This window comes from Pteropus medius, unplaced genomic scaffold (assembly GCF_902729225.1).
Source record: "Pteropus medius unplaced genomic scaffold, Ma_sr-lr_union100, whole genome shotgun sequence".
NCBI lineage: Eukaryota > Metazoa > Chordata > Mammalia > Chiroptera > Pteropodidae > Pteropus > Pteropus medius.
Genome location: NW_024342471.1, coordinates 13,082,137 through 13,107,239, shown reverse-complemented (window position 1 = coordinate 13,107,239; position 25,103 = coordinate 13,082,137). Strand labels below are relative to the sequence as shown.

The 25,103-nt window shown below is 44.8% G+C and overlaps 1 protein-coding gene across 3 annotated transcripts in view; it reads left to right on the top strand.

The window, feature by feature from the left end:
- The window catches only part of ZHX3 (zinc fingers and homeoboxes 3), a 101,880-nt gene extending 77,048 nt beyond the window's left edge, over positions 1-24,832 (top strand). For 2 of the 3 annotated variants that reach the window (XM_039864344.1, XM_039864343.1), the window contains exons 3-4: positions 13,478-16,484; positions 18,512-24,832. In XM_039864344.1, coding sequence (XP_039720278.1) covers positions 13,631-16,484; positions 18,512-18,522 — 2,865 coding nt within the window. In that variant the 5' untranslated portion in view covers positions 13,478-13,630 and the 3' untranslated portion in view covers positions 18,523-24,832. The other variant, XM_039864345.1, reaches the window with a different exon arrangement.
- The last annotated feature ends 271 nt before the right edge of the window (positions 24,833-25,103 follow it).

Here is a 25,103-nt window from a genome sequence, read left to right as displayed (position 1 = left end):
GACCTTGTCTCCTCTCTCTCTGTGACTATTCCTACTGAGCAGTACTGGCCTCCTTGCTCTTTGAACAAACCAGGCACTCTGCCACCTCAAGGCCCTTGCAGCAGCTTGTGCCTCTGCCTAGAAAGCTCTTCTCACACACAGGTGGCTCACCCCCTCACCTCCGAGTCTCTGCTCCAATGTCACAATCCCAGGAAGGTCATTCTGTTCACCATATTTAAAATTGCAACCTCATGCCCTCCCCGCCCACCACACTCCTTGTCCCCTTCCCTGCATTATTTTTCTCCATTGCACTTATTACTCTTTAACGCGCAATTTCATTTACTTATTTATTTGGTTTGTTTTCTCTCCCCCAGGAAGGCAGAGATTTTTATAGCTCTTTAAAAAAAAAAAAAAAAAATCATACCCATATTCTAGCCTGTAGAACAGTGCCTGGCCCAGGGTCGGCCCTTAGTAAACAAATGTTTAATAAATGAATTATCTTTCTTTTCTCTACCAAACTTATTCCTCAAAGTCTGCCGAACCTAAACTGAAACAACACGTGTTGTATCTTGGTACTAGTGCTGGTGATGTGAATTGAATCCAAGAATACTGATACATATTCTTCTGGGGAAAGTCACACTAGAACTAATTTGGCATCATTTGGGTGACTCTTATAGAGGGATTAAGTATGACACTAGAAACTTCTTTAAGGAAAGTGGTAAACACACTCAGGCTGCATCTGGAGAATTAGATCTAGAATCAGCTCCCACTCTGAAGAGGGCTACAGACAAACAAGCGCGTTCAGAGAGCAGCAGCAGGGGTGGGGCAGACATTCCAGTCCAGGACGCAACGCGACGCGGAGCGCGGGAATGAGGACGATTGGCTTGGTGCAGGAGGACTTAGGGGACGTGATTCCTTTTTTCAAATGTTGAAAAAGGAAGATGAATCAGCCTACAGATCTGCTCTGTAGACCTCCAGTCATCTGCTCATTCCCCTCCACCCCGGCAAAAGCACATCCAGCTTTTGTGGGCCCCAAACATGAGCAGGGAGGCAGGCCCTCCTAAGGAAAAAAAAAAGTATAAAGAATATAAGTTTATAAAAATATAGGTACAGGCTTTGGAAGGTTCCCATACAAGTGACAGTCCCGGAAGCTTCTGTTTCATTAGCTTCAAGGTAAATTCACCACGTTCAGACTTTTTGTGCCAACAAAACTGAACTCCTCGTAGCTCTCCAAACATACCGCGTTTTCTCTTCCCTCTGTGATTTGCATAGTGTTCCCGCTGTCCAGAAAACCCTTTTCTCAACATGTCTTCTTGGTAGCATCGACTCATCCTTCAACTTCTGATTCAAAGCCTGTCTGTCCCCTCTGTGAGGCCTTTTCCAAGTCCTCCAGACGACTTAGTCGGGTGGTAAGTCCTTTTGTACACCCTCACGAATCTCGTGCGTGCCTCCACTGCATAGTGTTTGAGTTTGGCTAATTTGTTTGTCTGGCTTCCCTTTTACTGTATCAGTCAGGAAGAGCTGGGTTATGCTGTAGTAAAAAGCAGCTCCAAAAACCTCAGTGGCTTAAAACAACAAAGATCACTTCTTTGCTCACACTGTGTGTACAGTGTGGGTCAGCTTTTGTTCTCACTTTGGGACTCAGGCTAATAGAGTAGCCACAGTCTGGAACACTGCCAGCTGCTGGGCCAGAGAGGGAATGGTGAACCAAAGCATGTACTTTCTCCTAAGCTTTCCCCTAGCGGTGACACATTTGCTTATATTTCATTGGTTACACCTTACTTCAGTTGGGCAGAGAAATCCAACATGTCCAGGAGAGTCAGCCCAGAATACTGGTGAATAGCCTAATAACTACAATAATCTAGTTGCTTCTTGAGTACAAAATGGTATCTGTTCAAAATCTTTGTATATCCAGTGCCTAGTTCATAGTACTTAATACATAGTAAGTCCTCAACTGTTTTTGAGTAAAAAATAAATAAATTTAGTGAGTAAAACCTACAGGAAAGTAATTTTGGGGGGTGCTTATTACAAGGAACTATTTTCAACATCTTTTCAACCTCAGTAGGTGCTGACCTCCCTGTCTTCAGAGAGATTCAGATATAGACTATCCTGAACACCTAGCGACTCTTCTAAGATGATTCTTGTGAAGATGAGTGGTTGAAATATGTGGTCTTTAAAGTCCCTTTAATTCTGAGACCTCTGCATTTGTATCATAATCACCTTTCTGCTTGAGGAAGAATAAGTTAGTGTTCACTATAGAGGTGATAACATCTGACTGGAGGAGGCTATTTCAGTTGGTGACTTGTTTGAGGAGGAAAAACAAGTAGAGAGCTCTGGCCCTGATCCCTCAGCTAAAAGGGTGATTACTAAGTGCAGAAAGTATTGTGACCCTTACATATCCAGAGAGTAAAACGAGGCCAACTCTAGGCTAGACGTTGCTTTGACACTTGCGATTCGGACTTAGAAACAGACAAATTCTTTGTGATGCTCTTATTTCAGAAGAAATCTGATGATTCTAAGCAGTGGATCTACTGGACTGCCAAGGTCCTGCCCACACACATTCCTGAGGATGGATGGTTTCTCTTGTGTTAGTTTTGTTACAGATTCCTGCTGACTAACCTTAGTCTAACACCGAGTCCTACTGTAACAGAGTTCTCTAGTCATACAAAAGGGTGAATAACACATCCCCTCTTCTGACCATGTAAAATGTTATAAATACTAAGGATCACAAAAGCCCTGTCAAGTCATTTTAATTAAAAAAAAAAACCAACAGTGTAATAATTTGGCTTGTAAAGTCTTTGAGCCCTCTGTAAAAAGGCTCAAAATAACGTAATTAATAATGTAAATAATGTAAAAACAGTTAAAGGTGTAGTGGGTTTATTATTCAGTTGGTGTTCAGAGCGAATGTGGCCTGGAAAGGAACATCGGATTTAGAGTCAGAGTACCAGGCTCACACACAACTCTGTGTGACTTTGGTCGTATCACTTCCCCTTTCTTGCTCAATAGCCCCTCAGTGCTAAGATGGGGGAAGGGGCGATGATAACCAACTCAGGAGGCTATGGGGATGGATCAAACGAGATGAAAGTGTTTAACAGGCTAGGAAGCACACCGAGTGATGGAATTGAAGCAAATCCAGTGTCCTGGTTGGTCACGCAAATTTCTCAGACTTTCTTTCTAACATAGCAGTGGCGCCATTTGTATGATCTTGTACTTGTATTATCTTATATTTCAGAAGTCTCTTGGGATGGAACCCCTTGATTTAATTCAGAGTTCATGTCAGTGGTTCACAGAACCACTATTGGGATCGCTTGACTCATGCCAAACATAGACTCGAAGAGGTATTCATACATTCTGTCACTTTCAGCCCAGACTGAATTCACATGGGAACTTGCTAGGTTCTTTGTTTTGTTTCATTTGCACATCTGGCCCCAGTACAACCTTTTGACACTTACAGTGCTATTGTGTGCAACTGCACACGAATGTGCAATTTTCAGGATGTTTATAATGAGGGCTATTTTCAAGTGTCGAAACTCTACATTTCCTGAGGATTCTGCCTCAATGAAATTGTATCCTTCTAGATTTCAGGGTGGCAAGGGTCCACTGAAGTGGTCAAATCTGTTGATGGTTTGAAATTGATACAGTCGTCCCTAGGTATCTGCGGGAGATTGATTCTCAGACTCCCCTCGAATACCAAAATCTGCGGACGCTCAAGCTCCTTATATAAATGGTGTAGTATTTGCATCTAACCTACACACATCCTCCTGTATAATTTAAATCAAGTCTAGATTACTTATAATACTTAATACTATGTAAATGCTATGCGAATACATGTTATACTGTATTTTTTAGGGAGTAATGACAAGAATCAAAGTACATTTTCAGTACAGATAACCATCCGAGGTCTAAGGACAGAGTACACATCAGCAACAACGTAACATTTTTCTTTTTAATATTTTCCATTTGCGGTTGGTTGGATCTGTGGATGCAGAACCCTTGGATACTGAGGGCCGACTATATTTGGAAACAATGAGTGGACAGGTTTCCTCCACCTCCCTGGTACAGGTAAATCCCTGGCAGTTATCATTTATTGTTCCAGTTGAATGACTTCAACAAGGCAAGATTGCCAAGTAAATGATAAGGTAGTGATACCAATTAGTGGATCCATTTGGACAAAGCCCTGGCATCTGTGGGTAAATCAGGACCCCTTCCCCTATCCCCCGCTCTCCACGCATAAGGTGGTTCATGTCACACTGAAACCTCCCAACTCTAAATGAGCAACTCACAACCCTTCCATCTGCCACCTCATTTGCAGGGTGCATTGCTCACTGGCACTATTTTATTTATTTTGACCCTTACTGCTATTTTTTAAAATTTTATTTTATTAGTTTTATGTATACAGTACATTGGTTAGACATTTATATAGTTTATAAACGATCCCCCGATTGCTCTTTCTCTCCTCAGCCCTTACTGCTATTTTTAAATTAAAAGCAACACATGATTGTAATAAATTCAAACAATGTAGAAGGCATAAAGTTTAAAAAAAGTAAATGTTCTCTTTCCTAATAAAGTCACTTAGTATTTAATGAATCGATATTTATCCTTTGTTGTTTCACATTCTGTTCATAGTCAAATATAAGTACATAGATTGTTCTTTATGCAATGAAATTATATATTTTATTATGCAGCATATTACATATTTTATTATTTAAATATGTCTGGGAGATGTACTCACATCAGTATACTTAAGCTTTAATCCTTTTAAATGGATGCACTTTATTTTCTAGTACGTATGTTCTATTTTTTGTTTTATCACTACTAATGGTCATTGTTCGTGCTAACAAACAATGCAATGAATGACCTTATTGACATATTTGTGATCATGTGCATGTATTTTTGGACTTCATTGACTATCTGGGATTTTAGAAATGAAATTGCTAAATAAAAGGATATGCCTTTTTAAATTTTGATGGCTATTACTAAATTGACCTTCACAAAAATTTCACCAATTTATACTCTTACCAATGGTGCACGTATTGTATAGTCTGTTTTTCTGATTTCTGCCAATCTGTGAATAAGGTGGGGGGATCTCGATTTAATTTTAACTTCTGTAATTACTAGTGAAGTTGAGCGTCTTTTCTAGTATGTAGCTTGTATATTTTGCTTGTTCATTTTCTTTTCCCCTTTTTCAAATATTTTTGTCTTATTTTTATTTACATGAACTCTTATACATTATAAATGTTATGTTTTTAAAAATTATAATATGTTTTATAAATTTTCTCCCAGGGTGTCACTGTGTTTAGTTTCCTTTAGTATTCAAAAGTTTGTAATATTTATGTAATCAAATCAATCAACCTTTTCTTTTGAGGTTTCTAGATTTTGAGTCTTTTATAGGAAGAATTTCCTTAGCACAACTTAAATAAAAAATTCTCTTACATTTTTTCTAATATGTTTGTAATTTTGCTTGTTAATTTTACTTAGAAATTATTATTTCTCGTAACGTGAGTTAGGGATTGAACTCAGTTGTCCTAATACTTATTCACCGGTCTCTCTTCCCCAAATGATTTAAAAATAGCGCAGCTTTCGTATTCTGAAAATCCCATATATACAAAGTATATCTAGATAATTAACTCACTCTACTTATCAGTTCTTATGCTGATAATGAATTATTTTAATTATTCAAGATTTAAATTATGTTTTGATATCTAGTAAAGCAAATTCCTCTACATCAGGGATCCCTAGCCTCCCAGCCTTGGTCCATGGCCTGTTAGGAATGAGGCCGCACAGCAGGAGGTGAGCAGCAGGCAAGCCAGCAAAGCTTCATCTGTATTTGCAGCCGCTCCCCAGCACTAGCATCACCACCTTAGCTCTGCCTCAGGTCATTGGCATTAGATTCTCACAGGAGCACCGGTCCCTGGCGCCAAAAAGGTTGGGGATCGCTGCTCTAAATAGTTCTGTTTCAAAATTTTTAAAGCTGTTTTGTACTTTTTCCCTTCCAGAGGAATTTCAGATTCAGCTTGTCAAATTCTATGGAAAACCTGATGGCATTTTCTCCAACATTTTTTAGTAAAAATTTCAAACATAAAGAAAAATTGAAAGAATTTTATATGCTCACCACCTAGATTTTACCATTAACATTTTACAATACTTGCTTTACCTGATGGGATTTCAACTGTAATTATGATTGTACTGAATTTAGAGATTAATCTAGAAAGAACTGACATCTGTATGATTCTGAATCTTTACCTCCAGGAATATGCTATGACTGCATTTATTCAGGTCTTTTTGTTCTTATTAAAGTTTTGTAGTTATTTTCCTATAGATTTTGAACATGTCTTAGGAGGTTTGTTCTATATTTTCCAGATTTGGTTGTTAATATGAATGGGCTGTCCCCTCCCTCAACCCTATTTCCTTTTCTAGTTGATTATTTTGGCATATCGGAAAGTTAATTATTTGTGTGTTGCAAATGTATCTCATCATCTTACTCAGTTCTCTTATTAGTTATAATAGTTTTCAAGGGATTTTTCTGACTAGACAATCCCCTCATGCAAATAGCACTGGTTTGGCTCATTTTTTACTGTCTGTTCCTTTCATTTCTTTTTCTTATCATATTTTACTGTCTTGGATCCCATTATAATGTTAAATAATGATAATAGGAATCCTTATCTTGTTCCTGACTTGAAATTTTCACTGTTAGATATAATGTTTGCTGTGGTTTCTGATATTCTTTAAGCACATTTTCTTCTCTTTTCCTTCATTTGCTAAATCTTTTCAAGAATAAGAGTTTAGACTTGAACAACACCAAAGAAAAATTGGACCTAACATATATATACAGAACACTCCACCCAACACCAGAAAAAAGAAAAAAAAATGTATATGTATATATATACATACACACACCTTTTCTCATGTGCAAATGGAACATTCTCTAGAATGATCACGTTAGGACACAAAACAAGACTTAACAAATTTAAAAAGACTGAAATCATACGAAGTATCTTTTCCAACCACAATTAAATGAAACTATAAATCAATAGCAAAAGGAAAACTGGAAAATTCACAAATATGTGGAAATTAAACAACACGCTCTTAAACAACCAGTGGGTCAAAGAAGAAATTGCCAGAAAACATAAGAGAGGAGACCCAGTAACAAAAATAAGAAATGAAAGATGCCACAAAAATAAAAAGGATCATAAGAACTATTATGAGCAGTTATACATCAACAAATTAGATAACGTAGAAGAAATGAATAAACTCCTGGAAACATACAACCTATCAAGACTGATTCATGAAGAAATAAAAAATGTGGCCAGACATATAACTAGTAAGGAGATTGAATCAGTAATTAAAAACCTCCCAACAAAGAAAAGATTAAGACCAGATGGCTTCACTGGAAATTTCTACCAAATATTTAAAGAATTATTAACATCAAATCTTCTCAAACTCTTCCAAAAACTGAAGAGGAGGGAACACTTCTAAACTCATGAGTTCAGTATTACCCTGATACCAAAACCAGAAAAAGATACTACAGGAAAACTACAGACCAATATCTCTGGTGAATACTGATACAAAAATGCTCAACAAAATACTAGCAAATCAAATTCGACAGCATATTAAAAGGGTTATATCATGACCATGACCAAGTGAGATTATTCCTGGAATGCAAGGGCAGTTCAACAAATGAAAATCAATTGATGTCATATAATACACCAGATTAATAGGATGAAGGACAAAAACACACGATCATCTCAACTGATGCAGAAAAATCACTTGATAAAATTACCCATCCTTTCATGCTGAAAACATTCAACAAACTGGGAATAGAAGGTAATTTCCTACACATAATAAAAGCTGTAGATGAAAAGCCCACAGCTAACATTATACTTGATGGAAAAATACTGAAAGCTTTTTCTGTAACATCAGGAACAAGGCAAGGATGCCCATTCTCATCACTCCTAGTCAACATATTACTGGAAGTCTTAGCAGAGCAATTAGTCAAGAAAAAAAAGAAATAAAAGGCATATAACTTGGAAAGGAAGAAGTAAAATTATCTTTGTTCATAGACGAACTGGTCACATGTAGAAAACTCTAAATATTCCACACATAACCTATAAGAACAAGAGAACTAAGCAAAGTTGCAGAACACAAAAATCAATTTTTTTCTATATACTAACAGTGAAATATCCAAAAAATAAATTAGGAAAACAATCTTATTTACAATAGCATCAAAAAGAATAAAACACTTAAGGATAAACTTAAGGAATCAAAAGATTTGTATACTAAAAACTACAAAATAGTGCTGATAAATAGACATCTCACCTCACCCAACTTGCAGGCCCACCTAAGCCACTTTCGGTGGCTTTTCCATACAAACAGCCTGTCTTGGCTCATGCTTTGGACTTTCCTAAAATCTTTCAAAGGTTCTCAAACCCCAAACATGCAGCATCTTGCTAAGCAGACCCAAGCCCAGCACTAGTAGCAGCTGACCTTGGTTCATGGCTTAGCCTCTCCCTGGAACCTCCAAGCCCAGCACAAGTGGCAGCCAGCTACAGATCACTTTGTAGGTCATACTAAGTGGCCTCAGGAAGGGCACAGGCAACAACTGATCTTGGCCTGCACCAGAGCCCCTCCCTGGTGACTAGCTTCAGACCACACCAGAGCACCACCCAGCCACCTCCACAAATGACACACCCAAAGGACAGACTCGGCCAGCACCAGAGCCCCACTAAAGCAAATCCTGCTCCATAGGGTCAGCCCCTGCACTGTAGTCACAGTCAGTCCTAACAACCAATCAGCCTGAGGGTCAGTCCTTCCCACTGATGTGCAAATAGCAACCAAGGGTCAACTGCAACAGGAGGGCACACACAACCTACACAAGGGGCACAACTGAAGCACCACTGCACCACTGCACCACTGGGCCCCACAGGACACCTACAACATAAGGCCACTCTATCAAGACCAGGAGACATAGCAGATCTACTTAATACATAGAAAGAAACACAGGAAGGCAGCCAAAATGAGGAGACAAAGAAATGTCTCAAATGGAAGAACAGAACAAAACTCCAGAAAAATAGCTAAACAAAATGGAGACAAGCAATCTACCAGATGCAGAGTTCAAAACACTAGTTATAAGGATTCTCAGTGATCTCAGAATTTCAACAAAGAGATGGGAAACATAAAAATGGAGATAGAATGCATGAAAAAGAGCCAGTCAGAAATGAAAAAATACAATAACCGAAATGAAGAATAACTGAAATGAAGAGGGAATCAACAGTAGATTAGATGAAGCAAAGGATTGAATCAGCAATTTGGAAGATAAAAGTAGAAAACACCCAATCAGAATAGCAAAAAGAAAATGTCCAAAAAAGCGAGGATAGTTTTAGGGGCCTTTGGGACAACATCAAACATAACAACATTCACATCCTATGGGTACCAGAAGAAGAGAGGGAGCAAGGAATTGAAAACCTATTTGGAGAAATAACAACAGAAAACTTTACTAACCTGGCTAAGGAAACAGACATACAAGGCCAGGAAGCGCAGAGAGTCCCCAAACAAGGTGAACCCAAGAGACTCCACACCCAGACACATAGTTAAATTGCTAAAGATTAAAGACAAAGAGAATCTTAAAAGCAGCAAGAGAAAAGCAGTTACTTATCCACAAGGGAGCTCCCATAAAACTGTCAGCTGATTTCTCAACAGAAACATTGCAGGCCAGAAGGGATTGGCATGAAATGTTCAAAGTGATGGAAAGCAAGGATCTGCAACCAAGAATTACTATACCCAGCTAAGCTATCATTTAGAATCACAGGACAGATCAAAACTTCCCACATAAGTTCATCATCACCATCACACCAGTATTACAAGAAATATTAAAGGGACTTCTTTATGAAGAAGAAAAAAAGATAAAAAATATGAATAATAAAATAGCAATAACTGCATATCTATCAACAATTACATTAAATGTAAATGGATTAAATGCTTCAATCAAAAGACTTAGGGTGGCTGAATGGATAAGAAAACAAGACCCTTACATATGCTGCCTATAAGAAACTCTCTTCAGATTGAAAGACACATATTTCATAAAAATGGAAACAGAAAAAAGCTGGATAGCAATACTTCTACCAGATAAAATAGACTTTAAAACAAAGGCTATAACAAAAGACAAAGAAGGACCCAATAATCCCACTTCTGGGTAGTTATCCAAAGAAATCCAGAACACTAATTCAAAAAGACATATAAATCCATATGTTCATTGAAGCATTATTTACAACAGCCAAGATATAGAAGAAACATAAATGTCTATCAATAAGTGAACAGATGAAGAAGCAGTTCTTATGTACAATGAAATTCATATACTCAGCCATAAAAAATGAAAATTTGCCATCTGCATGACATGGATAGACCTAGAAGGTATTGTGCTGAGTAGAGTAAGTCAGACAGAGGAAGACAAATGCCATATGATTTCACTTACATGTGGAATCTAAAGAACAAAATAAATGAACAAGCAGAAATGAACTCATAGATACAGAGAACATTTTGATGGTTGTCAGGTTGAGGGGATCGGTGAAAAGGGGGACAGGATTAAGCAGTACAAATTGATAGTTACAAAATAGTCATGGGAATGTGAAGTATAGCATAGGGAATATAGTCAATGATATTGTAATAACTATGGTGTCAGATGGGGACTATACTTATCAGGGTGATCACTTCGTAAGTACATAAACATCTGATCACTATGTTGTACATATGAAACATATAATATTGTATGTCAACTGTATTGAAAAATAAATTTAAAAAAATACTATATTGTACTGGCATAAAGATCAGACATAGACCGATGGAACAGAATAGAGAGTCCAGAAATAAACTTTTTCATATATGGTCAAATGATTTTCAACAAGGATGCCAAGGCTACACAATGGAGAAAGGACAGTCTCTTCAATAAATGGTGCTGGAAAAATTGTGTATCCACATGCAAAAGAATTAAATTGGACCATTACCTTACACCATATACAAAAATTAACTCAAATAAAGACTTAAACGTTAAGACCTGAAACTATAAAACTCCTAAATGAAACATAGGGGAAAAGCTTCATGGCACGGGTTTGCCAATGATTTATTGAATCTGACATGAAAAGCACAGGCAAAAACAAACAAAAAAATAGACAAAGGGACTTTATAAAACTTAAAAACTTCTGTGCATCAGAGGAAACAAACAACAGAGTGAAAAGGCCATAATGTTTTCCATAGCAGCTACGCAATTTTACAGTCCTACCAACAGTGACAAGGGTTCCAATTTCTCCATACTCTTGTCAACACTCGTTATTTTCTGTTTTCTGTTTTGTTTTGTTTTTTATATTGGTCATCTTAATGGATATGAGGTGATTTCTCATTGTGGTTTTGATTTATATTTCCTTAATGACTAATGATGTTGAGCACTTTTTTATGTGCTTACTGGTCATTCGTATATATTTGTAGAAGTATCTTTTAAATCCCTTACCTACTTTTTGAGTTTTTTTAATCTTTTTATCGTTGAATTGTAAGAATTCTTTATTCTATATACAAGGCCCTTATCAGATAAATGACTTGCAAATATTTTCTCCCATTCTGCAGGTTTTCTTTTTCACTTTCTTGATGGTGACCTTTGAAGCACAAAAGTTATTAATTTTGATGGTCTAATTTATCTGTTTTTTTCTTATGTCACTTGTACTTTCAGATATTCTATTTGATGTCTTCAGTGATTTATCTGAACATTTGATTTGCTCGCTGGAAACATAATTGTATTATTCTTAGTTTTCTTGGTTTGGAATTGTAAAGTACTTGACTTAAATTATTTGCCAATAATATATAGAGGAGCTTAGAAATGTCGATACCCATTAAGCTGGTAAACCCATTTTTGCGAACTTAGCCTATATACCCAGAAGTCATTTCATTGTCACATATGAGAGAAGGATGCTGGAAGCCTGTTCAATAGCAAAAGAGGATGAGTTAAGTCCATAGTGGTACATTATTAGGTAGCTGTTGAATGTTATAATTATGAAGCTTATTTAGTGAAAATGTTTATGATGTAATGTTCAGTGAAAAAAAAGTGTGTTCCCATCAAGATTAAAAATATGTATAAAATATTTGCACTAGATGGAAGAGTATACAAAATTATAGGGATTTTATTTTCTTAAATTTCACTTAGTATTGATATTTTATCTTTACAATTGAAATTTAAGTAAAAATATATACATGACATTTTAAATTGGAGAAATGGTGACAAGTGGTTAGATCTGGGCATGTTTGTTCTTATCCTGACTATTTTTTAGTACCAATTATTTTTCATTATCATGATCATCAGGGTAGACTCATACACATAAAAATAGTTTGTTGTGTTTATTAAGAATTTGAATAGAGATATTTTAATTCTATTTATATTTTTATATAAAATTCAAACACTGATAACAAGATTTTGGTATTAGAATTACTATTATTTCAGTTATTATCATTACAATTTGCTACAAGAAAGGTAATGATGATAATGGTGATATTTTGTTATTAATAGGGATCACAGCAACACTATCTCCGGCATCTCGTAAAAGAATTATTATTATACTTGTAAACAAATCAATCACCCAGCTTTTGAAATAAATTTCAAACGGATCAATGATTTGAGTTGTTTTTCTTTTTAAGGAATAAAAGTATTGAAAGAAAGAAAAAAGCGAGCACAATACAAGGTCACATGTAGTTTATGCACCCAATGTGAGGCCACACTTTGATTCGCTGCACCCAGGGAGAGAATACATGGCAGGCTGGGCCACAGACTGGCTCTGTGGATTCCCCGGCCCTCAGGCCTTTGGCTTCACCTGAGAGACAGTGATCTGGGGTACAGCCAGTAACTGTGAGGCGATCCCTCTTCTGTGGCCTGGAATGGGTTTGATAGAGCAGCAGACAGGGGAAAGCCACAGAGAGAAACTCTGGCTCCTACAGCCAGTCTGTGCCGCCACTGCTGCCCCCCACCTCCACTCCCCTCCTGCTGACTTGGCCTCTGGGCCTGGCTTGGGAGAGGCAGAGGCGTCATCTTGTTCTCATATGTGGGAAGGCTATGAAAAGAAAAACCCTGGATGGCCCAAACATTTAAACAAGAATTACACTAGGATCTTTTGTTCTCGCTTGGACATGGTCAGAATTAATTTGGAAGTCCAAAAGATGATTATTTTTTTGTTGTCGTTTTTGTTTTTGAATCTGAGTTACTTGATGCGAGGATACAGAGTGAAATACAAAACAAAAACACATGGCTGAAGTCTATCAAATGGTATTGGAACATCCCCAGGTCGTTCTTCAGGGCACCATTTTGTTAGTGTTTGGGGGACTCCTGACTCAAACTAACGTCTAAGCCGCTTGCCGAACTTCCTGTCAAAAGGCCCCAGTGATGGAAGTCAAGCAGTGGCATGCGCCTGGGCATCTGAGAAATGCACAGAGCTTCAGAGATCTTAATCATGTTTTTCTTTCTCCTCAGGTATAGTAGGGAAAACTCGCTTTCTGCAAACAACTGAAAAAGCTACCCTTGGAAACTGTTTCTTTGGCCCTCATGAAGCAGCTCAAACTTGTACTGTGAGTCCCTTGATGGGACAAGCTTCTCACCCACTGATCACCCGGAGTGGCTGTCACCATGGCCAGCAAGAGGAAATCCACCACCCCGTGCATGATTCCCGTGAAGACTGTGGTGCTTCAGGATGCCAGTGCAGAGGCCCAGCCTGCTGAGGCTTTGCCTGCAGGACCCCAGCAGGATCTGCCCGCAGAAGCGCCTGCCACCAGCAGCGAGGCCGCTCAGAACTCCAGCAGTACCGATGGTGCCACACTGGCCAATGGGCATCGGAGCACTTTGGATGGCTATTCATATGCCTGTAAATACTGCGATTTCCGATCCCAAGACATAACTCAATTTGTAGGACATGTGAACTCCGAGCACACAGACTTTAATAAAGACCCAACTTTTGTATGCACTGAGTGCAGCTTTCTGGCAAAAACTCCTGAGGGGCTTTCTCTGCACAATGCCAAGTGTCACTCGGGGGAAGCCAGTTTTGTGTGGAACGTGGCCAAGCCAGACAATCATGTAATCGTGGAGCAGAGCGTCCCTGAGAGCACCAGCACTCCTGACCTATTGGGTGAGCCCAATGCTGAAGGGACTGATGGACAGGCCGAAATCATTATCACCAAAACTCCAATCATGAAGATAATGAAAGGCAAAGCTGAAGCCAAGAAAATTCACACACTCAAGGAGAATGTCCCCGGCCAGCCCGTCGGTGAGGCCTTACCAAACCCATCAGCGGGGGAAACAGATGTCAAAGAGGGAGACCACTCCTTTGTCAATGGGGCTGTCCCGGTCAGCCAGGCATCTACCAACCCCGCAAAGCCCCCGCATGCCGCCAATGGGCCTCTGATAGGAACAGTGCCTGTTCTGCCGGCCGGCATAGCACAGTTCCTCTCTCTCCAGCAGCAGCCCCCGGTGCATGCCCAGCACCACGCCCACCAGCCACTGCCCACTTCCAAGTCCCTTCCCAAAGTGATGATCCCACTGAGCAGCATTCCAACGTACAATGCGGCCATGGACTCCAACAGCTTTCTGAAGAACTCTTTCCACAAGTTCCCCTACCCAACCAAAGCTGAGCTCTGCTATTTGACTGTGGTCACCAAGTATCCAGAAGAACAGCTCAAGATCTGGTTCACGGCCCAAAGGCTGAAACAAGGGATCAGCTGGTCCCCTGAGGAGATCGAGGATGCCCGGAAAAAGATGTTCAATACAGTCATTCAATCTGTACCTCAGCCTACAATCACTGTTCTGAATACGCCCCTGGTTGCCAACGCCGGCAGTGTCCAGCATCTCATCCAGGCTGCTCTCCCGGGCCACGTTGTGGGACAGCCAGAGGGCACAGCAGGGGGACTTCTGGTCACTCAGCCACTGATGGCCAATGGGTTGCAGGCACCAAGCTCGTCTCTCCCCCTAGCGGTTACATCGGTCCCCAAGCAGCCGGCTGTCGCGCCCATCAACACTGTGTGTTCTAACACGACGTCAGCGGTGAAGGTGGTCAACGCGGCCCAGTCGTTGCTCACAGCGTGCCCCAGCATCACTTCCCAGGCCTTCCTCGATGCTAGCATCTACAAAAATAAGAAGTCTCACGAACAGCTGTCAGCTCTGAAAGGTAGCTTCTGTCGGAACCAGTTCCCAGGACAGAGCGAGGTCGAGCATCTGACCAAAGTGACGGGCCTCAGTACCAGGGAGGTGCGGAAATGGTTCAGCGACCGGAGGTACCACTGCCGGAACCTGAAGGGCTCCCGGGCCATGATGCCTGGCGATGCAGGCTCCCTCCTCATCGACTCCGTGCCAGAGGTGCCCTTCTCCCCAGCATCCAAGGCCCCCGAGGTGCCCTGCACCCCGACGGCAGCCACCCTGGCCACCCACCCTTCTGCCAAACGACAGTCCTGGCACCAGACCCCGGACTTCACACCAACCAAATACAAAGAGCGAGCCCCTGAGCAGCTCAGAGCCCTGGAGAGCAGTTTTGCACAAAACCCGCTTCCTCTGGATGAGGAACTGGACCGCCTGAGGACTGAAACCAAAATGACCCGGAGAGAGATTGACAGCTGGTTTTCTGAGAGACGGAAAAAGGTGAACTCCGAGGAGCCCACGAAGGCTGATGGGAATGCCTCTCAGGAGGAGGGGGAGGCTGCCGAGGAGGAGGGTGGAGCAGAGGGTTCAGCTGGTGACCTGAGGCTCCCTGGGGAGAGTGGCTCTCCAGACGTGCCCAGCAGCCACACCTCGGCCGAACGCAAAGTCAGCCCCATCAAAATCAACCTCAAGAACCTGCGGGTCACCGAAGCCAATGGCAAGAGCGAGCTGCCGGGGCTGGGCGCCTGCGAGCTGGAGGATGACGGGTTGAGCAGGCTGGCCGAGCAGCACCCGGGCAGGGCGACCTACAAGAAGACAGCGCAGCAGAGGCACTTGCTGCGCCAGCTCTTTGTGCAGACGCAGTGGCCGAGCACCCAGGACTACGACTCCATCATGGCCCAGACGGGGCTGCCGCGGCCGGAGGTGGTGCGCTGGTTTGGCGACAGCCGGTACGCCCTGAAGAACGGCCAGCTCAAGTGGTACGAAGACTACAAGCGGGGTAACTTCCCGCCGGGGCTGCTGGTCATCGCCCCCGGCAACCGGGAGCTGCTGCAAGACTATTATGTGACACACAAGACGCTGTACGAGGAGGACCTGCAGACCCTCTGCGACAAGACCCAGATGAGCTCTCAGCAGGTCAAGCAGTGGTTCGCTGAGAAAATGGGCGAGGAGACCCGGGCCGTGGCAGACCCAGGCAGTGAGGACCAGAGCCCTGGCGACTCTGCGGCAGTTCACAAAGGGCTGGGCGACACCCGTTCAGAGGTGTCAGAAAACAGTGAGTCATTGGAGCCTCATGCCCCTGAGGCCAGCTCAGAGCCCTGTGACACACCGAGTCCCCAGGCTGGACGTCAGCTGGGTAAGGCACCCATGGGAGTCCTGGCTATCCTCTGTGGGTATGGGGAGGGGGCACCCATGGGTGGGCACTGAGTTACCTGCATGGGGGCATCTGCTGTGTCGAATGCTGCCTGGCAGCAGGACTAAATCGCCTGGCTGTTTTGGGGACAAGTGGCAGCAGATGTCATTGGAGTATAACATGATAAAGGGTTCAGAGTTGTTTTTTTGTTTCATGTTTTTTTTTTTCTTAAGCTGTGCAGGGGAAGGAACCTAAAACCTAAAAGAGTCCAAAGCTTTCTAGCCATTGCTTAGCAATAGAATAAGTCAAAATGTCACCCAAGTTGGGCACAAACACAACTACCGGGTAGGAGAGAACAACAGAACTTTTGAGGAAGTTCAACACAAATTGGTGAACAAAAGAAAAGAGTCTTTAACTGTTCTTTGATGTATGAAATGTTTTTTCGATGATGAAAATCCTGTCATTTATATTTCTGTTGTTCTTCCTGATGTAGAAGTAATAGAAAATTATCTTCTCTCTAGCTGTATATGGAATCAAAAGCTTGAATTTTGTTCCTCAGTTTCTCTGGATCATGGTATTAGTACCTGACAGAAAACTACTTTATTGAAGACGATTTTGAAGCCACATTCAAGTCACGTTACTGGGTGTTGATTTTCTAGGGCCTTGTCCCTGAGTCCCCAGCCTGTCCCTTCCTTCCCCACCCTGAGGCATTTGTCTCCTCATCAAAGGCCTCATCACAGGGCGGCCAGGAACCATGTCACTTAGCCCTTCACAGGAGGCTGTGGAAGCTGAGGAAGTGTCTGGATTCTCAGGTTCTCTGATCTGTGAACATGTAGAAGTTGGTTCTGGGGCCTGGTATTTCTGGACTTGCCCTTGTTTCCCTCCAGCGCCCCCGTCCCCGCCCTCCCCATGAGTCTGTGAGGACCTCCCAGGGAGTGTCGTGGGAACACGGAACAGGTGTAGCTTCACAAGGCTGGATGTCTCGGGCATCTTGTCCAGCACGAGGCCTGTACCCGGGCTTTGGCCTTGCCAGCAGAACAGCATAGGTTGCTGGGAACTGGAACAAACTAGTTTCTTTTGCCTTTTTTAATTAATTTTTCCCCCTAAATTCCTGGGTAGCTTGAAATGGGGTGGCGGTTACACAACATTGCGAATGTACTTAATGCCACTTAATGTACACTTAAAAATGATTCAAATGGAAGGGTTTGTGTTATGTACATTTTACCACAATTGTTTAAGAAGCTAAGCTGCTGGAACTGGCATGATGGGTTTGCACTGCGAGCACTGGCTCTCCCCTCAGCTACTAAATCGAACACAAAGCGAAGTGTCAGTGTTCTAGGTGGGACAGAACAGGAGCGGCAAAGGGCAGCCATGCCATTGTGACATCGTCCTCTTTTCTCCAAGGCAGATGAGCATGGGTGCAGGAAGGGCTTGTCTGTGTATCCGTACCTGGCTTCTCACAGCTCTGTCAGCAGCATCAATGCAAGGGCCACTTCCGTAAGCAGCACAGATGATGGCCCTCTCTGAACAGCCCAGTGACTTTGACGTAAGGGTTGGAAGTTGTAAATGAAGGGAAGACATCGGTAGAATCCATCTCAGAACCTAGACCCCGCTGCCGTTGCAGCAGAGCAGTGTGTCCTGGAGAGCGGGAGGGAGCGGGCAGGGTGAGTGGATTAAGTCGGCTCCAGAGGTGGCAGGGCCTGGGGAGCCGGGCCGAGGCAAGCAAGCCGGGGGGCCTGGAGAAGTCCAGCTCTTGCTCCGGCCGCCAGGCCTGGGGCTTGTTGGTGATCCCTAGCGGGGTCTGCGGCTTGGCCAGCTTAGCCAGCATCCGTCCTCAGCCCACATCCATCCTTCAGATTCCCTCAGGCTGCAGAGTGGGGGAGTGGCTGGCAAGGCATTGCTCATGGAATTAAGAGGTCCCCAAAGCCAGTGATGCCACCCTGGCAGGGCAAGGACGGCATCACTGCTGCCCTGTGGGAGACGCAAGCGGCAGCTAACATGGAGGTGACAGGTATGTGTTTTCTCTTCAGAAACAGACTGAATTTGAACCCGTTATTGTGAAGGACTGGCCAGTCTGGGATGCCGCCTGCCACGTGGAAGGGCCCACCCCGACTCTGCTGTCACATGCCGTTCTCGTTCCTGGCCGCTGGGTGCGTGCAAGAGCTTCTAGAAGCCTTGCAGACAGCCCAGAGCCCGCCGCCACCTTCGGCCTGCCACCCCCGAGCAAGCACGCGGGAGAGCAGAGTTCTCGTCAGTTCTTCCTCCCACAATGTAGGACCTTTCCTTTGCCTTCCAGTGGATAAAGTAGTTCAGATTTCATATTCATAGACACAGAATCAAGTTTTTAACATATAAATCCACCTACACACATTTAATAAAACATCGGATTATAAACACTTTTATTACATAGAAACTTTGGTTAGCAAAGCAGTACATCGTCTTTTGCATCATCTCTGAAAATGCCCTGTGTCTGTTCTCTGGAGATCGCTGGGGCCGGGCGGGGGTGACTGGCACACTCCCTGCGTCTGAGCCCCTGTGCCCGCTGGGTTCCAAGGAAGGCGGTACCTTAGGAGAGCTCTCCGCCACATCAAGCGGTGACCAGCAGGATTTCCTGCCAGGCTTGCCTTGCCCGATGGGATAATCAGCGCAGAACCTGCCGTTACCCACATTTCAAAAACAGACTGGTGACTAGTGTTTCATGCTTACCACTCTGAAGTGGTTGCAGGAATTCTGCTTTTTCGTGGAAGTTTGAATCATGGACCATAACTTTTCAGTTATCAGATCAACTAAAGAAACATTTTTGTTAAGCCTAATGCACTTACCTATGTGCCCGCATTTCTTAAAAATCTAGACATGTTTAGAGTGAGAGGAAAGTTGAAAACAAACAGGTGGGGACAGAGGTCAACGTGTATGGCCACAGCGCTGGGCCCCCTGCTGCTCCGAGCCCTTTGCCTCACTCACCCCAAAGCCGCCTGTGGCCTGGGAGGGAAGACCCACGCCTGCCTGGCAGAGTGAGAGCCGCCGAGACTCAGGACTTCGTAGAATTCTCGGAGCTGGGGTGGTCTTTGGCACAAAGGCCTGCACGTGGGGGTTCCTGGCAGAACCCAGAGTACTCCTGGCCCCCACACCAAAGGCCTGGCTGGCATGCTGGGCACTCACCCCAGGGGTGCTGGAATCACTGGACAGGTCCTTGTGAGGATTTAGAGTTTTAAAGTTCTATATTTATATACGCAAACTTGGAAAGATCTCTGTCTACTTTAGCTTGACCCTCGTATCCATTTTTTTTTTTTTAATTGAGAAAAATCACAGGAAAAGGTGCCTTTGAAACATTGGGGCACTTGCTTACAAAGCCGTCCTAAATGGAAAGCCCCTATTTCCCCACTACTGGCTGCTCTGAAAGCCACAGGTAAAGACTGGGCAGGCAGAAGCAGCATCACCTCAGCTCCTCGTGACCTAGACACCACCTGCTTCCCGAAGCATCAGGCCTCGTGGGCACACCCCTGCCAGGCCCAGGCTGGGCAGGCAGCACTAGGAGACTTAGAAGGCAGGGGTCTTGGGCAAGAAAGCTGGTGGTGGGCCGGGCACGGTTGTTCTCCCCAACCCCACCCAGGGAACTGGGCCGGGCAAGGCCCCTCACTGTCCTGGCTCCGAGGACGAAGATGCTGGTAGCACATTCTGCCCCCCAGGAGAGGGCTTGCTTTGGAAAGCAAAACCCTTGGCCTGTTGTTGTTTGGAAGCATCTTCTCCTGCCCTCTCTGTCTCAATAGGGACCACCTCTCACGTGTTTCAAACAGGTGACTTCTGAGAACTTGGCGAGTTTTACAGCCTGTTTTGTATCCTTTCCATTTGGGGCGTGAAGCTATTTAGCCTCTGCGGAATTGCCAAGACTGGCAAGTTATTACCTTCCTTCAGAGAACAGACACTGGGAAGTTTTCCTTTAGTTTTTATGCACATGCAGATTAATTTATATGTACACATACACAGTGCAAACACTCGTTTGATGCTTTGCTCGTGAAATGGACATCGACGTGCGCGCTTGCGGAACCGGGTAGCACGTGGATGTTGGGGAAAGTAGCCTGTGTCGGTGGGCCTGCCGGGACCCGGGCACACTGGGCAGCCCAGCGCGAAGCCATCTCCAAGTGTCAGACGCACCCCCTGGCGTCCCCCTCCGAGCCTTCGCACACTGGCCGAAGGGGTGTGTCTTAGGATTTTCTTGGTTATTTGTATTCACATTTCATTTGCAACCCAAACAGCAAGACAGAACAATTACATGGTGGACAAGTTCACACAGGACAGAAAGAGTGACCCAACCTCGGCACCAGCTTGTCTTTAAAAGGTGGAAAAGTTGGCATGTTTTCCTCACAGCTGCTGGCCCTGCCCCCCACCCGGGGCCACACATGCGAATGGCAAGACTGCCCAGGTAAGGAGACCCTCTTCCTTCCTGTGCTCTTGGACCGGCGTGAATAAGTGGGGCGTGGGGCTCACGCTTGAAAGAATAAGATGATCAAAGGTGATGGTGAGAGAGAAGTTTGGATCATTGAGCAGGTGCCTAAAGGGACATTGCAGCAGGAACCTGGGGCTTTGGTGTGGGCCCAAAACCATCAACACAGCCAGCTGGGCACAGAAATACTCACACAGGCCTGGAAATCAGGACTGCACCAACAGCACCACGGGGACGTGGGACAGCCGCAGCCAGCCCTGTCACAGACCCATCGCTGCGGTTTTGCACACCAGGGACGGGGCAGGGTCTGCGAAGTCCCCGACGGTAGAAGGCAGCTGTGGGCTGCAGAGTCGAGACGGGTGTTAGTTTCTCCTGAAGAAAAGTCGATTTTGTAAGGCGACTAATCTTTCCTGCTCCTCTGTGCGCTTGGACTCATCAGAGACAGTAAAATTTTCAGTGTTTCTTGTCGCCTATGTCTTATCCATGTTTGGTTTATTATGTTTTTTACATGGGGTTGTAGATCCAGTTTTGATAAGTAAAACCAGACCACCATTCTGAGACAGGAAATTTGGATTTATGATACATATACTCTGCATATTTTGATTACTCGTTTTAATTCTGGACTCTCGAGAAGCTTTTAGGTTTGGGAAGAGGTCCCCGTTTCCAGGAGTCACGGTGCCTGAAACAACACCCGAGTGGGGTGACCAACCCTGGCACTTTGGGCCGTGGCAGCTCTCTCTGACTTAAGGCTCCTTTCTTGGCCGAGTTACTGGGAGCTGTTTACGTGGATCAAAGTGCCTCAACCCAGGGCCCCGCACCCTGCTCTTTGGAAACAAAAGGTTGGAGCCAGGCAGAGTCGGGGGGTGGGGGGAGCCTTGTAGGCTCCCACAGATACTGACGCCTCGTCCCCGTCAGGAGGCTCTTTCATCAGGAGGTTTCAGTGTGTTCTCCAGGCTGAGATGTGGCTCTTATGGGTTTTATCCTGCTTGGTCAGTGGTCCAGTGACAGGTTCTGTGTCACCTCCCTCTGCCCCTGACTGGGACATCTGCCAGGCTGCCCTCCGTGCAGGGTGGGCGCTCGCGCGCTTGCACACACGCTCCCACAGCTCCCGTGCGTGCTGCCCTGTTTTGGACCCTGTTGCCTCTTGTCTTCCTATTCTCTTCTTGGACCAAAATGTGGGGATTGGAGCAGCTTTTTCAGTTCAAATGTCACAGCCCAAGTGGTTAAAGGACTTAGAGGGAGAGGCGAACCAGCCAAAAAGAAAATCTTAAACAAAACCAAACCTGGAGTTTGGGCTTTTCCTCAAGTATTTTCCCCTTTTTCTTTGCTCAGAGTTTACCTGGGGCTGGTTATCGGTTTGACTCACCTTTTGTATGAAGTTTAAATTGTCATGTGAGGCTCAGTTGTATGCTAGAGAAGAAAACCCCTCTAGACACGTACAGGTCCACACAGTCAGCTCTTCCGGGCCACAGCCAGCAGCCCACCTGGGTCGGAGAGAACGGGGCTCAGTTCCCCCGCTCCAGACTGGATCCCCACCCTCTGCAGGGTCCCCCACATCAGCTTCCCTCTCCACCTTTCCCCACAAGCACAGGCATCCCCCAGCCTTCCTCTGATTCTGGGGCATCTGCATGCAGCTTGGGGAGCACCTGCCCTCAGAAAAGTTCCAACACCTGAGAAAGGGGGGTATGGAACCAAGGCCTTCTCCTGAATAGTCCCCTCTCCAAGCCAGGCTCCAATCTGAGCTACCCGCCGTGCTGTTTTCTCTGGCCTGTTCTTAATAGCCATGTGACACCAGGGCTGAGGAAGCTGTGGGTGGCCTCTCAACAAAATGGTGGGTTTTGGCCGAGTGGATGGAAGTGGCTGTCATGGATGCTGCTTGGCTTGCTACCCAATCCACCTGTAAGTCCAAGTGGAACAGACAGGCCTTGGTTTGCATTCATTGCAGAATCTGCATGTGTTCCCAGTGCCAGGTCACACTGGGAGGGGGTTGTGGGGGCTAACCCGAGTTTTCCCCACGTGGACCCAGCATCCACTCATAGCTGTGAGGACCACCGACAGAGCCCTTGGCCTTAGAGAGTCTGGTTTTTGGTTCTTCAGTCCTGAGGTCACGTGCCAAGACTAGCTGTTCTGGGACCTGCCTGCAAATCTGGTCTGTCCTTTGAATGACGTCCTAGTCCTTCACCAGACTGGAGACATGACAGCCTGGATCCAACAGGGACTAAGTATTCTACCTGCCCCCAAACCTGGAGAAGGAGTGGAGACCTAGTCACCATATAGACAAGGGCAGGGGCAAGCGCCTGCTGCCTTGATCTTTGAAAGTCGGGTCTTGCGGTTTGCAGGCCTTTAAGGATTTACAAAGGACGTGTCGTTACTGCCCTGTTGCCAGCCGTCACGCTTTCGCAGCCCTCAGAGCCTGGCCCTTGCTGCTGCTCAGGCCTGAGCGGGCCCAGCGTGGGGAGGCGAAGCACAGCGAGCAGGGCTGTCTGCCGGGGGCTGTGGTGGCTTCTCTCTTGGCTTAGTGTCTTTCCTGCTGTCCACTCGGGGTGTGTGGCAAGCCAGGGATCCTGAGAGGAGTCAAGAGAGTTTACCTGCCATTAGTGCCTCCTCCTTCAGGAGACTGGCTCTGTATGAGCATGTACGCACACGTGAGCCCTTGAGTGTGTTAATGAATAGCTTTTTCTTGGCTAATGCTTTATAACTTCTGTTCCCTTCCATGAAAAATGGAGGATTTAAAAGTACTCAGTGTGACCAGAGCCTAAGGTGAAATGTCTGGAATGATAAAGGCTGTTCAGAGTCACCGAATATTAAAAGCTGCAAGTACTTGGTTATTCCCGAGTCAAACCCCAGTGTAGACACTTACTTAGGGTAAGAATCTACCTGTGTGGTACCTGTCAGTCCTGTAATTTGTATTTAAAAAGAGAGGCCGTCCCTCATCCCTGGCTCCTGCCCATATAGCTGTCTCATTTCTTACAGTTTGCCCCAGGTTGACCGGAGGTGATGGAAGGAGAGCCAGTGCCTCTGCCCCAGCCCCGCCACTCCCCAACCCAGCAGGGGTCCAGCCCGGTAATCAGGCTCTCAGTGAACCTGGGCGAGTGCCAGGGAAGGGAGAAGGGGTCACTCCTGTACAGAGGGGGTTCCCACTGTGCTGCTGAGCAGCCGCTTTGTTCAGCTGTGTCAGGAGGGCCCGACTGTGCCATAACTGTTATTAAGAAGAGAAAATACGCCAACCTTCCCCTCTGCCCTGCTGGCCATTGTTCATTGAAAGTTTCCTGAGCGCAGTCTTTGTGGAAGTTGGGAGGTTGCCAAAGGCCTGCGGATTCCTTCCTGACAGTCCTGATTCCCGGTTTTCTACCACCCGCGTGTATTCTGGTCTCAGTGCAAAGCTTTTGTTCCCGAGGGCTGGACTGCTGAGAAGCGAGCTGGGAATGACTCGAGCAGTTTGCTTTTGGTGCGCTTCCTGTCTCCCAGAGACCACTGAAGTGATCGTCTTGGTGCTAAAAGAGAACTGCCCTGTTTCTTTTTGTCCGGAGGCAAATTAAAACTTTATCAAACCGTGTAAGAGGGTCCCACTTCCCATGGTGGCCAAGCATGAGACCAAACCTAGAGAGGCTACTTTGTCAGTCATTTAGGCCTGGGTGGAGCGGGGAAATGTCTATTAACAGAAAGGTGGAATATGCCTTTGGACGAGGCCGTGCCGAGTGGGGAGGAGGGGGCTGCCCTCTGGGCAGTCTCCAGGCATCACAAGGTCCCCTGTGGGGATGCTGCTATTTCTAAGATGCAAATTGCACATTTCCTAGATTTTGTATCTGTGGATTTGGATAAGGGAGGGGAACAGGGACAAACTGCTTGTATAAGAAATGGTACTTCAAGTCTTTTGATTGTTCCTAAATAAAAACGTAAATATATTTCACATCTGCTGACTTTATTTTGTTGGGGGGGTCAGGAAAAAAAAAAAAAAGCTAAAACACTTCACATCTGCTGATTTGTTCTGTGGCCAAGGCCGACCTTAAACTTGGATGGATGAGCAGGGCAGTGTCCCTCAGCCCACTTCAGGAAAGTTCCACCTCGCCCGTCTCTCCTGCACTGCTGGTCCACCGTAATGGCTTCTACATGACAGAACTGCCATGTTTTAGAAATGACACTAAACAGAGGCAAACTGAGTCAAAGCAGAGTCATCAGAT